The sequence below is a fragment of the Salvelinus alpinus genome, chromosome 38, assembly GCF_045679555.1.
Source record: "Salvelinus alpinus chromosome 38, SLU_Salpinus.1, whole genome shotgun sequence".
Classification (NCBI taxonomy): domain Eukaryota; kingdom Metazoa; phylum Chordata; class Actinopteri; order Salmoniformes; family Salmonidae; genus Salvelinus; species Salvelinus alpinus.
Window position 1 is genome coordinate 8,543,820 of NC_092123.1, and position 18,057 is coordinate 8,561,876.

Here is an 18,057-nt window from a genome sequence, read left to right on the forward strand (position 1 = left end):
AGTGAGAGAGTAGCCTAGGCTATAGTGTTTTCTGAGGAGGAGTTATCGGACTCTTGGGCTAGTGGCCAGTTGGCTTGTTTGCTAATTTAAGACATTCCTAAGCACTTGCATCAGGCTGATTAAGGAGATCAATCTCATACTGAATTTAAATAACACAATTAATTGTAGACTTGCAAAAGGAATCCCACTTTTTTTTTGTATTCCCATAAAAAAAAGGTACTTTTAATGAGGTAACTGATTAATGAATTAAGCTAAAACAATTCTGGAATTCATGAAAACACAAAGATATTATAATGAACAACAAATCACTGTAATATATGGATGGATGAAATACTGTATGCAACAGGATCTCACAAACAAATGTCCCGTCTTGACGTTCGTCCAAGTTGCGCCAAGGTCTAATTGCAAGTCAAATGTCAAATTATGCCGTCAAAAAGTGAGATTGGGTTGCAGCCACTGTCTGTTCGTTACATTTGACATTTAAGTCATTTAGCAGACGCTCTTATCCAGAGCGACTTATGGTTGGTGCATTCATCTTAAGATGACTAGGCGAGACGACCACATATCACAGTCGTAGTAAGTCAATTCTTCCTCAGTAAAGAAGCTATCAGCAAGACAAGTGCAACTTTTATTTACATTTTTTGACCTGGGAAAACTTGGGAATGTTGAAAGCCAGATGGGCTGTGGCATTCTGGATAAGTTGCAGGGGTTTGATTGCACAAGCGGGGTGCCCAGCCAACAGATAGTTGTAGTAGTCCAGACGGGATATGACTAGTGCCTGGATTAGGACCTGCGTCACTAGTTGTTGGAGTTCATGGGCGGCCTTGGTTGATCTGAGTTCAAGCGATATGAGAGTGGCTACCCAAGCCGAGGTATTACACATAGTTCAGTAGAAGGATGTTTAAATGTATGAAACTTTCTCTGTGCCCAATATTGAAGGTAGAGCTCTCATTAGAGCCTAGCAAAGGGCACTGCAGCAGTTGAATCAATGTGATTTCCATAGGTCTGATCGAAATGTGCCTCCCCCTCACCTCTCCACAGTCTGGACAGAGAGAGGACAGGCTCAACGTGCATCTATCAAAAGAGAGGAGGATGAAGGAGAAAGAGGGGGAGCAAAAAAGAGGAGATGGAGAAGAGTAGCCAGACACCAATGCATTCCTAAACGTATAGATCACGTCTATTATTGTGTAGCTGTCTGTCCTGTCACACCTTTATATAATAATAATGGGGTTAATTACAGTTTTTAACAATCACTTTGGCACTAATTTCAGAACCTTGTGGTCATTTTTCAAAACTCTCGACACAAAACTCAAAACGGTCATCACTTGTAACACAGGCTGTCCAATTTTCAAAACATTGCATTGTGCATTCATATCTTTACAGAAACCTTGCACTTGCAGAATCATTGGTTCAAATAACTCATTTATCATGAATTACCATAGGAACATTCATTTAGATCACCCACACACAAGATACCAATAGTTTCACTGTGTAGTTGTTCGTACAATCATTAAATATTGTAGTACAAAATATGTGATACATGTTTCATTATGCTACTACACGTAAATACATCACTGTAAAAGGACTAGTAGAGAGAATACTACAGACACAGTGGAATCATTGAACAAAATATGAAATTTATCGATGAAATACAATAAAATCCCAACATAGGTTTCTTTGAATCAAAGCAAAAAGAATTAGCTACAAAAATAGAAAAAACAGTTACAGTAAAGGCCAGTGTTCCTCACCTGGTTTACTGTAAAAAGCAAAACAAAAGATTGATTACTGTACTTCTATATTTCCATCAACCCTGTCTTGTGGATTTGGCCACAGGTTCTCATCCACATCACAATGGATGTTTTCATTAGCCAAACATCTTGGGAATAATCTTCGGGCATGGTGAATCCAGGACTGACACTGGTCTGCCGTGATGTCATTACATGCGTCATCCATGGCCTGGAGAAGGGTGGCTTGTTCGTGAAGGCGCCTATCATATACCTTCCACCTCCATGTGGAGAAAAATTCCTCAATCGGGTTAAGGAAAGGAGAGTATGGGGGTAAGTACAGGGTGGTAAATTGTGGATGGGCCTGAAACCATGCTTGCACCATTTGAGCATGGTGGAACCTGACATTATCCCACACAATGACATAGGTCATTCCATCAGCTCTACAGACCTGATTTAGCCCATCAAGGAAGGTTACATTCGAACAGCGAATCATGTGGCTGCCTGCAACTCAATATATAGAGTATATAGAGTAGAGAGCTTTAGATGTTGTTCGACCAAACATTAGAACGGACAAGATGCGTAATCTAAGCAACTTTGACCGTGGTATGATTGTTGATGCCACACATGGTGATTCCAGCATCTCAGAAACAGCTGCCTTCCTGGGATTTTTACGCACTACAGTCTCTAGAGTTTACAGAGAATTGTGCGATAAACAAATCACATTCAGTGAGCGGCAGTTTTGTGGGCAAAAACACCTTGTTAATGAGAGAGGTCAGAGGAGAATGTCCAGACTTATTCAAGCTAACAGAAAGGTCACAAATGCTCAAATAACAGCTGTTTAAAACAGTGGTGTGCAGAAGGGCATCTCTTAACGTACAACACTGTGAATAATTCAGGCTGTTGTGGAGGCAAAAGGAGGTCCTACCCAGTACTAGATAGGTGTACCTAATGAAGTGGCCGGTGAGTGTACAGTAACGTCAAATCTGAAAACATGGTCTGGAAAAGTGGTACATGGGACCATAGAAACAGTGTCTGATAAAGAATGATGATGAAATATTACATCCATAGATAATGTAGTCGAATTGGCTCATGTTCCACGGTAATTGGTGTCAATGGATCTTGTTATCCTGAAACTTTCATGATCTAAACATGGAATATTGTTTGTCAGTTTCCATAAAACTATGCATTAAGAGTAATGTAACAGTTACTTATCATTTTGAGCAGTTGCATCAATTGATAGTTAGATCATTGTAATGAAATGAATAGACAGTCATCTCAGATGTGTGAATTGTGTGAATTGCATTTTGAAATGGTAATACTTTGATGTTAAGTTGTGTCATTTTGAACAGTTGATTTTAGTTCAATGAACAAATGGTCTTAGCTTTATGTGTATTGTATCCAAGCAATTGGAAAAAGTGTTAGAGTTTTGAAAAATTTGCATTTTGATCATTGGTTGTGAGTTTTGTGTGTAGAGTTTTGAAAAATGACATCAAGGTTCTGAAATTAGTGCCAAAGTGATTGTTAAAAAAATGTAATTAAACTCAATCTATGATAATTATTCCTCCCTAACGGAGACAGACTCCCCATGGTGATGGAGGGGCACCTGCAGTTCCCTTCTTCCTGCTTCCATATGAGTCACCACGGCGATAAACATTCCTCCCTGCCCGTCGCCTGGTTACAGCTCAATGGCCTTCACCGTGCGTGCTCAGAGAGAGGGTCACACCATTGTCTGGGGTTCGACCCTCTGCTTGTGAATCATGCATAAACCAATGAATGCCCATGAGACATTAAGGCCAGTCCAGACCATACACAGTGTATTGGGACATTGAGGATGGCTGTGAAAGAAATCCTCACGCAAATGCAAAGTACAAATGCAAAGCAGGCCTACAATCGTCACTTTCTCAGATAAGCTGAGGAATTGAAGCTTGGGACAGGGCAAGGGTTTAGTTTCCCAGGCCCATGTTTCACCTCATGTGTTCTTTAATTTCTCAAACTGTAAATTAACTGTTATAGTCAAAAGAGGTGCCTAGGCTAGTGGGTTTTATAATGGAGGAAGCCCTTTTGAGGTAAGGATGATGTGATCATTAGTCTACAGATGGAAGATGTTGTGAGCTGAGGGCAATGCTTGTCCCATTTACTAAATGTTGTTTGATTTCATATCCTGTCTCCCTGGGATCATGAATAATCACCTCTGTCCCTGACTCTGTGTGTGTGCGTCCGTGCATGTATGCACGTGTGTATGTGACTCTATAGTGTGTATGCCAGTGTGTCCATGTACCAGTGTATGTGTGTGTGTTCACTCATAAAGTACTGTAATTTATAGGGAGGGAGAACATATTGGCTGAATGTGCTGCTTTGATGATTTGCTGTCTCCATGGTAACCTCTCCATATAAACACTTGCCAAGGGAGTGAGCTTGCCTCTGTCTGAGAAGAGGGGGAAAGCACTTGAGTTTCTACTGCCAACAGCCTGACACTGAGGGAGAGAGAGGGGGAGGGTCTAGTCACTCTACAACACTACACACCGTGATTATCTTAAATCCTGTTGATTTCAATTCAATGTTTATACAATATTCAAAAAGATTTTATCTGTGGAAATAAATAATCTAACCAGGAAACAAAAGCCTGCTAACCTAGTTTCAGGTGAAACCAGTGTAGGATAGTTATAGTAGTCTTACTCTCTAGGCCTGGTCATATAAAAAGGCTGTCCTAAGCAGTATACCAAATGGCCTTGTTGTTACTTTTCCTGTTCACTTTTTCACTAGCGTCCCATGGAGTCTTGTAGAGTTCTGTAAATTATACTGTCAGCACATGAGAGTAGGAGTAAAGTCAGGTGGACGGGAGGAGGACAGGACACCCATGGCACAAAGGGGACACTTTAATTAGAGGTCTCACTGGTTCAGCAGCGAAGGGAGACTGGTACTCTCTCCCTCTCTCTCTCCCCCTCTCTCTCCATCTCTCGCTCTCCCTCTCTCCCCTCTCTCTTTCTCTCTATGTCTGTCTCTCTCTCTATTTCTCTCTCCAATCCAGGCTGCATCACATCCGGCCGTGATTGGGAGTCCCATAGGGCGGCGCACAATTGGCCCAGCATCGTCCGGGTTTGGCCGGGGTAGGCCGCTATTGTAAATAAGAATTTGTTCTTAAACTGACTTGCCTAGTTAAATAAAGGTTACATTTAAAAATTAAAAATAATCAATAGGAGGTTATTAGACCATCCCCTCTTCTAACCTCTGCAAATGAGAAAGTGATTATTATACTAGGAGTGCTGTAGTAATTGTTTCTAAAAACATGACTGGAGTTTCATTTAGCCTACAGTAGATTTCTTCCATACAGTCATTCTAAATAAGTTGACCTATTTGCTTATGGTTTTGCCTACACCTAGTGACCTGCTTCTTAAATTATATGAGCAAAAAAATATTCCATTTCATTTGGAATGGCAAGCCGGACAAAATTAAAAGGGCCTATTTATATAACGAATATGAATTCGGAGGGCAGAAATGATTAAATATTAAAGCATTAGACCTCTCACTAAAGGCATCAGTCATACAAAAGTTATACTTTAATCCGAAATGGTTCTCTAGTAAATTGGTAGGAATGTCTCACCCCATGTTCAAGAATGGCCTTTTTCCCTTTATTCAGATTACACCTGCTCACTTTCGGTTGTTTGAAAAGGAAATAATCTCAAAAATATTGTGATTTTTTTAAACAAGCCTTAGACAGTTGGTCGCAATTTAAGTTTAATCCACCTGAAAATACAGAACAAATAATACAACAAATATACTAATTGATTAAAAAAAAACGTATTTTTCGATAAAATGTTTAAAAAAGGTATAATTTTTTAAAATTATATCATAAATAGGACTGGTGGTATTATGTCACACATGCAGCTAACACAGACATATTGAAATGTCTGCTCTACCCAAAATTACAACCAACTAATTGCAGAATTACCACAGAAATGGAAGAGGGAAGTAGAAGGGGGAAAAAGTAAGGAAGATAAATTGCAAAATAGTTGAAGAGATTTTCGATGTACCTATTCCATGGCACATGGTTTATGAATTGACATGCAAAACAACCCTGACCCAAAACGTAAAATTTTTCAGTATAAATGATTATACTAATTTCTTGCAACCAATAGAACGTTATATATATGGGGGATACAATCTTCCCAGCTCTGCAGATTCTGCTGTGAGGAGGCAGAGTCATTAGATCATTTATTTTGACACTGTCCATATGTAGCTCGTTTTTTGTCACAGGCCCAGGAATGGTTGAAGAATTGCAACATTTGCCTAAAACTAACGCTGCAGATAGCAATACTGGGTGATTTGAAAAGCCATAGTCAATCAATCAATAATATAATAATTATTTTAGCAAAAATGTTTCTCTTTAATGTACAATCTGTAGAAGCTATGAGAATAGAAAGGTTCAGTACTTTTGTGATGCATCACAGCACAGTTGAAAAATATATGGCAAAAATAAATCCAAAATGGATGGTGTTAAGAGACAGATGAGATGAGTTGAATGGAGCTGAAGGGTGGGACTAATAACAACAAGATAACCAATGCAAACATACAGGGTCCTTAAAATGTATATACAGTAGTAAATAGAGGAAGGACTAAAAACAAACAAAATATAACTATTGTAAAATAGATTGTGTCTGTAAAATGTGTATAAGATGTATAAACTGAAGGTAGAAGCCTAAGTGTTATTGTTTATTAGTTTACTCCAATTGGGGGGAGGGTGGCAGGGTTTGTGGGGAATAATAAAGGTATATTCTAAAAAAAAGTATGTACTGTATATGCATGTCTGTATATATGTATGTGTATGTATGTATATATGTGTATATATATATATTCATGTTTATGTCATATATGGGGGATAGGAAATGATGCAGACAATTACATTGATGGAAGCAACAATATTTCCGCAATATTAAAGCTGATCCACCCCTTTAAAAAAAGTATGAATTTAAATTTAAATTAAAAATAGGCTGTTCTGTGTTTTAGCCACAGAATGAAATTGCATTGTATTGCAATGTATCTCTATGGTTTTAACCTTTATCGTTGCTTAAGTCTGAGCTCAAAATGAAGTCTACTGGGTGTTACTATTCTCCATTGAATGCATCCTTGTGTCTATACCTTGACACGTTTCCTTTCGTCTCAGGAACACTTCAAGGCTCTTGAAACTGCCAGTGCCTAGCAACAGAATGGGTCCCATGTGTTCAGATGTGTTGAGTGTTCTGCTTTCCATCTCAATATGTATATTATTCTAATCCACACACCATTTCAAGCTCCTCTAAGAAATTGTGTGTAGGTGACAGGCTGCCCCGTTTGATTTAATCTATAAACAAATATCATTTAATAGAATAGTATAGAATAGAATAAAGTACATTTTTTCCTGTTAACTACATTTTTGGTTAAAGACGATATGCAAATCCTGCTTCACAACAGCTTGTGTGTGTGTGTGTTTCTGTGCATGCATGCGTGCGTGCTTGTGTGTGTGTGCATGTTTGCGCATGTGTCTGTGTGTGTGTGTGTGGTGTCCATTTTACTCCGGTTTCCCTACTGAAAATAGCAGCAGTGTTTCAGCACTGTTTCTCCGTCCACCTGTAGTGTACCCTCTCCTCTGCAGGCAGGCTGTGTCCGCTGGACCATAGCAGAGGCAGTACCAGGTACACTGGAAATGGAGTGAAAGATAAAGTGAAGGGACTTCTGAGTGTGTGGGGTCGATTTCAGGGGAGGAGAAATGTCAAACCTCGCTGAACGTAGAACTAGATAGAGCAGAAGTTAGAACAGTAAATGTATCCTCATTTAGCTGTTAATCAGGCTTTCAGGTGTAATATACAGAAACCGTGGGCTACTAAAATCACTTTGTTTGGCACCAAATGTTCTTTTAAAACTAACAAAAACTAACAAAGTCACTTTGCATCCCAAATGGCACCCTATTCCCCACATAGTGCCCTACTTTTTACCACATCCAATGGGGCTCTGGTAAAAAGTTGTGCACTATATAGGGAAAAGACAGCCAGTTGAGACGCAAACTGAGAGAACTGGAAGGAAATCAATGTTGCTGATGTCTCTTCATGCCACTGAAGCACTTTACATCAGAGCTAATGTAAAATGCATGAGCTAGCCTGGCTGGAAGGATGTCTCAGGTGTCAGGCAGTAGGACTGGTTAAACACCAATAAAGAAGTGACATTTCACATGGAGAGAGAGAGAGGGAGAGAGAGAGAGAGAGAGAGAGAGAGAGAGAGGGAGAGAGAGAGAGAGAGAGCGAGAGAGAGAGAGAGAGGGAGAGAGAGAGAGAGACTCCTTTGTCTTCCTTTAGGGAGCTGGATAGGGCAACATTATTTGCAATGTGTTGATTTGTGATGAGCCTCAGCTTCCTTTCTTAATTTTATTGATCCCAGCTCCCACCACAAGCTGCATCAATGAGCCACGCAAGGATATAAAGCAACTTGTGGGGAACACGGCCCTGTTGAGTCAGGTTGCACAGTTAGATAGTTAGAAAGGCTATAGGCCTCCCTTGACTGGATCCTAGTAGGAGCATCATTCTTTACTCTCTCTCTCTCTCTCTCTCTCTACTCTCTCTCTCTCTCTCTCTCTCTACTCTCTCTCTCTCTCTCTCTCTCTCTCTCTCTCTCTCTCTCTCTCTCTCTCTCTCTCTCTCTCTCTCTCTCTCTCTCTCTCTCTCTCTCTCTCTCTCTCTCTCTCTCTCTCTCTCTCTCTCTCTCTCTCTTCTCTCTTCTCTCTACTCTCTCTCACCTGCCTTGAGTTGAGCTGTATAATTAGTTTGCTTCTTTGGGGAAAAAACGTTTTTGTAGGAATAAACAAAATATATAGCCTATTAGCCAACAAGTCTATATGTTGCAGTGTGGGTATTTATGCATAAACTATTTAGTTACAAAGCATAGGCATACACTAATAGTCCTAAGCATAGGCATACACTAATAGTCCTACCCTAAATAGTCTCATATATGATTAGGAAAGGCTGATCAGAAAATAAAATGCAGCTCTGGCTGAACTGTGATAAATGGAGAAAATATTAATTAGGTGCTTAGTTAATAACCCCTGAGGCAGGCTGTTACATTAAAGGCCCACACAATGCTGGTGATTCTCTGATACACCTCGACGCAGACGACACCATTCTGTATACTTCTGGCCCCTCTTTGGACACTGTGTTAACTAACCTCCAGACGAGCTTCAATGCCATACAACTCTCCTTCCGTGGCCTCCAACTGCTCTTAAACGCAAGTAAAACTAAATGCATGCTATTCAACCGATCGCTGCCTGCACCCACCCGCCCGCCCGCCCGTCCAGCATCACTACTCTGGACGGCTCTGACTTAGAATATGTGGACAACTACAAATACCTAGGTGTCTGGTTAGACTGTAAACTCTCCTTCCAGACTCACATTAAGCATTTCCAATCCAAAATTAAATCTAGAATCGGCTTCCTATATCACAACAAAGCATCCTTCACTCATGCTGCCAAACATACCCTCGTAAAACTGACCATCCTACCGATCCTCGACTTCGGTGATGTCATCTATAAAATAGCCTCCAACACTCTACTCAACAAACTGGATGCAGTCTATCACAGTGCCATCCGTTCTGTCACCAAAGCCCCATACACTACCCACCATTGCGACCTGTACGCTCTCGTTGGTTGGCCCTCGCTTCATACTTGTCGCCAAACCCACTGGCTACAGGTTATCTACAAGTCTCTGCTAGGTAAAGCCCCGCCTTATCTCAGCTCACTGGTCACCATAGCAGCACACACTCGTAGCACGCGCTCCAGCAGGTATATCTCACTGGTCACCCCCAAAGCCAATTCCTCCTTTGGTCGTCTTTCCTTCCAGTTCTCTGCTGCCAATGACTGGAACGAACTGCAAAAATCTCTGAAGCTGGAAACACTTATCTCCCTCACTAGCTTTAAGCACCAGCTGTCAGAGCAGCTCACAGATTACTGCACCTGTACATAGCCTATCTATAATTTAGCCCAAACAACTACCTCTTCCCCTACTGTATTTATTTATTTTGCTCCTTTGCACCCCATTATTTCTATTTCTACTTTGCACATTCTTGCACTGCAAATCTACCATTCCAGTGTTTTACTTGCTATATTGTATTTACCTCGCCACCATGGCCTTTTTTTGTTGCCTTTACATCCCTTATCTCACCTCATTTGCTCACATTGTATATAGACTTATTTTTCTACTGTATTATTGAAGGTATGTTTTGTTTATTCCATGTGTAACTCTGTGTTGTTGTATGTGTCGAATTGCTTTGCTTTATCTTGGCCAGGTCGCAGTTGCAAATGAGAACTTGTTCTCAACTAGCCTACCTGGTTAAATAAAGGTGAAATAAAATAAAATAAAAAATAAAACGGCAGCCCTGCCACTTGATTTGCTATGGAAGCCTGCTGGGGAGTTGTCCTGACATCTAGTGGTGAATCTTTGCAACACATGCATTTTTTTGTAATGTGATGTAAATGTAACTTGCCATGGGTCATAAAAAAAGGCAATAGCCTACCTGTAAAAAAACCCTGAGAAAAACACCTGGTAAAAATGTGTGTCTAAACTCCACCTCCTCAATTATGGTGCAGTATTCATGGCATGTCATAGGTCTACATATTCTTCATTTGTATCTTTATTTGCATGTCATAGCTTTACATAGGTGCCAGCAATGTATTTTAATAAATAAATATAACACTGTACAAAGTTTTGTAACCTTGAAATTTCGTTTCACTATTGACCCTTAGTGCAGTTTGCTTGCCGCTATGCACATGTGGCACGGGTAATGTGAAGTTTCGCCCCTCCATACTGAAGTCTATAACATTCCTGATTTGTCTGCTACGCGAAGGCGGAGTCTCCTAGTGTAGTAGACTAATATGTGTGCGCAACGCTGAATGGTAACCCCTGTGGCAACCTTGTGAACCAACAGTCTGTCCACAGCGCTGGGCTTCAGGATGTTATTTTTTTCGCTGATAACAGAGATTTTCTGAATTTAGGCTACCTGGCCTCTTCAGAGAAGGTCAGCATTTGCATATTAATTCATGTCAAGATGAGATGTTAATACAACAACCCGTGGTGGATTGTTAGGCAGCATCCGATTATTGAATAGCATTTGTTGGCTGCAGCTGTATGCGACGGGAGACAACGTGCCAGAGGTGACTGCATCTCATCGCAGCATTTATTGATAGACCAAGGGGGACTGATGACAATAACAATTTCAGATAGTACTTAATTGTGCTCGTCTACAATACATACATGTTGTCTACCTTGAGAAATGCGTGCTTGCAGAACGCAATAGCAGAAGATGGAACAACAATTACTTTTTCATATAGATCTCAGAAAGCTATAGCTTATGTGTATGCTTAGCATAAAGCAGGTCCCTCTTATTGGACTTCTCATTCACTAGTGCGTAAAATGGGTAACAGTTTTTCTAACATAGCTGCTTTTCAGTCCCTGCACATTGTAATGCTGGGTTTAGATTCTGCCGGTAAAACGACTGTCCTGTACCGCCTGAAATTCAACGAATTTGTGAACACTGTTCCCACAATCGGATTTAACACCGAGAGGATAAAACTGAGTAACGGTACCGCCAAAGGGATTAGTTGTCATTTTTGGGACGTCGGGGGACAGGAGAAGCTAAGACCGTTATGGAAATCGTACAGTAGGTGCACGGATGGCATTATTTACGTAGTGGACTCAGTGGACGTGGACAGACTAGAGGAAGCCAAAACAGAACTGCATAAAGTGACCAAATTCGCAGAAAACCAAGGGACTCCACTACTGGTGATAGCCAATAAGCAGGACTTGCCCAAGTCTCTACCTGTCCATGAGATTGAGAAGCAACTGGCACTGCATGAGCTCAGCCCTTCTACCACTTACCATGTCCAGCCTGCATGTGCCATCATAGGTGAAGGGCTCCATGAAGGCATGGATAAACTGTATGAAATGATTGTGAAACGAAGGAAATCATTGAAACAAAAGAAAAAGAGATAAAAAGTCATTACTGTGAAGTTGACCGCTATCTTCTGAGCTGTACCATGACTTTTGCTATAGTCGGCATGTCAGGTGATTCTTGTTATGCAGACTGTTACACTTGCAGTGGTTTATTATGATACACGGTATAGCTTTGGAGTTATTGGTGAAGTTCGTCACTTTTAGCTGTGCTGTTACATTCAATCACACAGAGGGAGGAAAATAAAAGCTTGCCTCTTGCAATCAGAAATGTCCTTGGCAGGCTGGTGGTACCTGTTTGTTGCTGCGTCACAGTATTTTCTTGTCAATACTTTTTTTCTCTTGAAGAGTGAATGGCCTACACAGACTGGAGTAGCCCACATTATTTCCTGATTGGAATGGACGTCATTAATCAATATAAATGTGCTTATAATTTTATTTTTCCACTTTGCACGCTCTGTTTATGTTACTAACGGATTTTGAGAGAGACCGTCCATTTCATTCTAACTGGGCAAACAGTGCTGTTTTATAGTATAATACAATAGCCTATATTGGGTTTAAGGTGTCTTTCAAATAAAGAAGGCTATTCATATTTTGCACGTTTCATCACAATATTATCTTGAACGTTTGTTTCATGACTGATGCCCATTCTACTTAATGCAGTGTCAATAAGTGCCGATGAAGATTTAGTCTGAAGTGCATTACTGTGGCTTGGAAACACGATGACATTCCGAAAGGAGGCTAATAATTAGTAGGACACGCTTTTGTCATTATTGTTATGTCGCCAGATTGACTTTAGATGCAGTATAACTTTAGCTAGCTAAGATTGAGGGGAGAGTGCAACATTTTTGCTAGCTAACATTAGCATTGTTAAGTTACCTATTTCTGACAAACTTTGCTATCTCACGGCAACATTGCCATCTCTCTCAAGTAAACTTGACGACATCATAATGATGGCAAAGTTGTTTTCTACTAATTATTTGTCTTTAGTAATATCATCGGATTTCCAGGCCACTATAGTGTAATTTTAATGAAACAGTCATTAGCCCACACTCAGAAAGTTTGAGACTGCAGTCCAAACACTTAAAAGACACACCCTCGTTCACTTACTTTCGCCTTACAGGCTGATTACACCGCTAGCGTCGCGTTGCAAAAATTAATAAAAAAATCTATATTATTCCATTATTGCACCCACACTGCTTGCGCACGCCAACGAGCATCTGCGTTGCCAAGGGCTAAAATAGAAGTCAGTTCTATTTGTGACAGATCACGCTGCAAGTCCTGCCTCTCCAATCTCCTCATTGGTTTATAGAAGCAGGTACCCACATGCCATCTCCTCATTGGTTATACCCATATGGGTGACTGAAAGACATACGAGGTCAGTGGCGGTAATACACCTAATTTATGAAAGTTGCCAATCGCCATATAAAGTCCATAGAAGAAAAAGCCTAGAAGAAGGAGAGATGACTAGAAACGATTCGGTTGACCGGTTTATGTGTGGATTAATTGTCAGAGTAGAGGACCTTGTGCATTTCAGGTAAAATAACAACTCAATGTTTATATCCCAGGACAAATTAGCTAGCGACAGCAGGCTAGCTAAATAGGACAAATAAGCTAGCAAAATTGCCATAAATGTTTAATGCTTTTCAACCTGTCCCCAAATGAATGTAATTTGTTCAGAGTTTGTTTTGATATTTTAACCTGTGTGTCGTGATCGTGTTTGGTGTGGGGGAAATTTATGCACGATGACGCATGCACGCAGTCGGATTGAGTTCCGTGTTACATGCTGACCACACGACTCGCGTTGCGTACGCGAGAGTTGCAATATAAATTTAAACATACAGTTGAAGTCGGACGTTACATACACCTTAGCCAAATACATTTTAACTCAGTTTATCACAATTCCTGACATTTAATCCTAGTAAACATTCCCTGTTTTAGGTCAGTTAGGATCACCACTTTATTTTAAGAATGTGAAATGTCAGGATAATAGTAGAGAGTGATTTATTTCAGCTTTTATTTATTTCATCACATTCCCAGTGGGTCAGAAGTTTACATACACTCAATTAGTATTTGGTAGCATTGCCTTTAAATTGTTTAACTTAGGTCAAACATTTCGGGTAGCCTTCCACAAGCTTCCCACAATAAGTTGGGTGAACTGTGGCCCATTCCTCCTGACAGAGCTGGTGTAACTGAGTCAGGTTTGTAGGCCTCCTTGCTCGCACACGCTTTTTCAGTTCTGCCCACAAATTTTCTGTAGGATTGAGGTCAGGGCTTTGTGATGGCCACTCGAATACCTTGACTTTGTTGGCTTTAAGCCATTTTCCCACAACTTTGGAAGTATGCTTGGAAGTATGGAAGTATGCATTGTCCATTTGGAAGACCCATTTGCGACCAAGCTTTAACTTCCTGACTGATGTCTTGAGATGTTGCTTCAATATATCTACATCGTTTTCCTGCCTTATGATGCCATCTATTTTGTGAGGTGCACCAGTCCCTCTTGCAGCAAAGCACCCCCACAACATGATGTTGCCACCCCCGTGCTTCACGGTTGGGATGGTGTTCTTCGGCTTGCAAGCATCCCCCTTTTTCCTCCAAACATAACGATGGTCATTATGGCCAAACAGTTCTATTTTTGTTTCATCAGACCAGAGGACAATTCTCCAAAAAGTACGATCTTTGTCCCCATGTGCAGTTGCAACCGTAGTCTGGCTTTTTTATGGCTGTTTTGGAGCAGTGGTTTCTTCCTTGCTGAGCGGCCTTTCAGGTTATGTCGATATAGGACTCGTTTTACTGTGGATATAGATACTTTTGTACCTGTTTCCTACAGCATCTTCACAAGGTCCTTTGCTGTTGTTCTGGGATTCATTTGCCCTTTTCGCACCAAAGTACGTTCATCTCTAGGGGACAGAACGCGTCTCCTTCCTGAGCGATATGATGGCTGTGTGGTCCCATGTGTTTTCACATAATGATTGTGTTTTCATATATGCCCTACAGTCAATTTTGAGTGCATGTCTACTTATATTAAATATATAATTATTAATATACGCCTACTGTATGATAGCTAGCAAATTAATTAGCTAACTAATGTTAGCCTGCCTACTGTAGCTGGAACTTCTGAAGAAGGTAAATGTTTTATTTCTACAATTTCTAAAAGATAACCAAACAAAACGTATTTACTTTTTACGAGACGTGCTTGTGCCGTCATGTGCATTAGTAGCACAATTTCAAACTTATTTGCATTCATTTTTACTTACACTTTTATGTTGACTTCTCCATTGATGTTGTTTTTAAGTTTTCGCTGACTTTTCTTAGCAGATGTGCAATCGTCACGAATTGAATTATGGGGAGTTTCAGGCCTCGGTGTGAACATAATTGTACACTCGCAAAGCCGACTAAAAATGAGGGCTGAGGGGCTTACGTTGCAAACTTCCCTTGCTTGGCTAATCATTTGGACCGCCCGCCAAGATGGCGACGGGGATTCCCCCAAGGGCATAAGGCGAAGGCAAGTGGACGAGCGTGTGTCTTTTAAGTGTTTGGACCGCAACCTATGTGTTCTCACTTCAATAGCATGATACTCAGCCTGTTCTAGTTGCTACTTCCTCGTTTACATTGGTAGTAGTTAAATAAAGGTTAAAAAAACTACATATATATAATAATAATTATTGGTAGAATAATAACTAGCCAACAATAGAAAAACCAAACTGTATGTACAGTAAGACACATTCATATTTTTTTCGAAATTAAAATGTTTGTTAACAAAACTTGTACACTTTTATTTACTTCTTGAGAGGTATTGACACTTAATGGTATGTTAGTAAGTGTGTTTGATTTGATTTGACTGAGTAATTTAAATGTGGAGATTGTTGGCTGATTGTCCAATGCAGATAGATTTGCATTGAAACTGTTCTTTTTCTGAGTATATCTATACAACTGTGTTGTGACAGGATGTTTTTTTAGTAGTAGGTAGAATATTTAAAAAGTGAAGAGGTATACAAAATACATCATTCATTCTTACATTTTAAAACTGCTTATACAGTGTGACAAAAAATGTGTGCGCACAGTCACATCTCAGGTACAGAGGCTAATGGACTTAGGCAGATTATTTTTTTTATTTGACCTTTATTTAACTAGGCAAGTCAGTTAAGAACAAATTCTTATTTACAATGACGGCCTACACCGGCCAAAACCGGACGACGCTGGGCCAATTGTACACCGCCCTATGGGACTCCCAATCACGGCCGGTTGTGATACAGCCTGGATTCAAACCAGGGTGTCTGTAGTGATGCCTCTAGCACTGAGATGCAGTGCCTTAGACCGCTGTGCCACTCAGGAGCCGGTGATGATGGGATGTCCCAGACCAGTTCATGCTAACCAACCACACACTTTACCTTTCAAAGAAAGGGGCGTTTAAAAGGAGGGACACAAAAATATATCACACCGTGATTTTTGTATTTATTATTTTCAGTATTATACAATAAACCGAATAGTAAATTATTAATTATTAATAGATTGCAATGGACTCTGGTTTTAGGCATAACTGGTAAATTATACAAAAAATGCCAAAGAACAGTAGTAGTTTAACAGTAAATTACTGTAAAGACTTGCTGTATTTCGAATGGTCCTGTAATTTCACTCCACAGAATACAGTACCCTACTGTATTTTTGGAGCACCTAAAACCTTTTGTCTCATTAACATATTTTGAGGCGTGCATTGTAAGAGGGTGCATGTATTGCACCCGTTAGTGAGAGTGATGTACCCATTTCATTGATATGTGGTACTGTAGTAGTGTACCAACAATTACATGTGTATAGGGGACAGATTGGAGTGTCAGTAAGTAATGATTGAGTATTTGCCATGTCCTTTGGTCTGTTTTGCACTGTAGTCATTGCTAGTTTGGAAGCCTTTGAAAAGGCCTCTAAAAATGCAAGTGATATAAAAGACCAGATATTCATAAATATTTTATATACAGTGGGGAGAACAAGTATTGGATACACTGCCGATTTTGCAGGTTTTCCTACTTACAAAGCATGTAGAGGTCTGTAATTTTTATCATAGGTACACTTCAACTGTGAGAGACGGAATCTAAAACAAAAATCCAGAAAATCACATTGTATGATTTTTAAGTATTTCATTTGCATTTTATTGCATGACATAAGTACTGTATTTGATCACCTACCAACCAGTAAGAATTCCGGCTCTCACAGACCTGTTAGTTTTTCTTTAAGAAGCCCTCCTGTTCTCCACTCATTACCTGTATTAACTGCACCCGTTTGAACTCGTTACCTGTATAAAAGACACCTGTCCACACACTCAATCAAACAGACTCCAACCTCTCCACAATGGCCAAGACCAGAGAGCTGTGTAAGGACATCAGGGATAAAATTGTAGACCTGCACAAGGCTGGGATGGGCTACAGGACAATAGGCAAGCAGCTTGGTGAGAAGGCAACAACTGTTGGCGCAATTATTCGAAAATGCAAGAAGTTCAAGATGACGGTCAATCATCCTCGGTCTGGGGCTCCATGCAAGATCTCACCTCGTGGGGCATCAATGATCATGAGGAAGGTGAGGGATCAGCCCAGAACTACACGGCAGGACCTGGTCAATGACCTGAAGAGAGCTGGGACCACAGTCTCAAAGAAAACCATTAGTAACACACTACGCCGTCATGGATTAACGGCTGTCAGTCAATCAGCATTCAGGGCTCGAACCACCCAGTTTCTAAATATATATATTAATATCATTATCTGTCATTCCTGCATCCGCTTCCCCTCTCTGGCCCTCGAGGGCGCCAGGCTGCCCATCATTACGCACACCTGTCACCATCATTACGCGCATCAGCGCTTCATTGGACTCACCTGGACTCCTTCACTTTGTTGATTGCCCCCTCTATATCTGTCTGCTCCTGAGTTTGTTCCCCGTGCCAGCATTAATGTCATTTTGTTTCCCCTGGCAAGACGCTGTCTGTGTTCTGTTTCATGTCCGTTATTTATTAAATGTTCACTCCCTGTACTTGCTTCTCATCTCCAAGTGTCTGTCCTCACAATTATCAGTGCCATTATCCTCACAAGGTGAGGTATTGAAAGATATTGAAAACAGGGGTGCCAGTAAGCCTTTTTCTAAAATGTTTTATTTGAAGACATTGGGAGGGATCTTCGACCATTCCTCCATACATAAACTTTCCAGATTCTTGATATCCTTCATCGTCGCTGTCTGATGAAAACCTTGTAACTCAATTTGTGCAAAATGTTGCATGTATTGAAAGCAGTAACTCTCCTCAATGTACTCGGATCATTTCATGATTCTAGGACCAAGACAATGTATGCAAAATAGCTTCTGCAGTTTGGTCATTTTAGATTTGT

At 40.5% G+C, this 18,057-nt stretch overlaps 1 protein-coding gene across 1 annotated transcript; it reads left to right on the forward strand.

Moving 5' to 3' along the window:
- The first annotated feature begins 10,624 nt into the window (after window positions 1-10,624).
- Window positions 10,625-17,707, forward strand: LOC139566318 (ADP-ribosylation factor-like protein 4C). Its single transcript, XM_071387432.1, has one exon. It carries the CDS (start codon window positions 11,156-11,158, stop codon window positions 11,732-11,734), a length of 579 nt encoding a protein of 192 aa, XP_071243533.1. The 5' UTR covers window positions 10,625-11,155; the 3' UTR covers window positions 11,735-17,707.
- The last annotated feature ends 350 nt before the right edge of the window (window positions 17,708-18,057 follow it).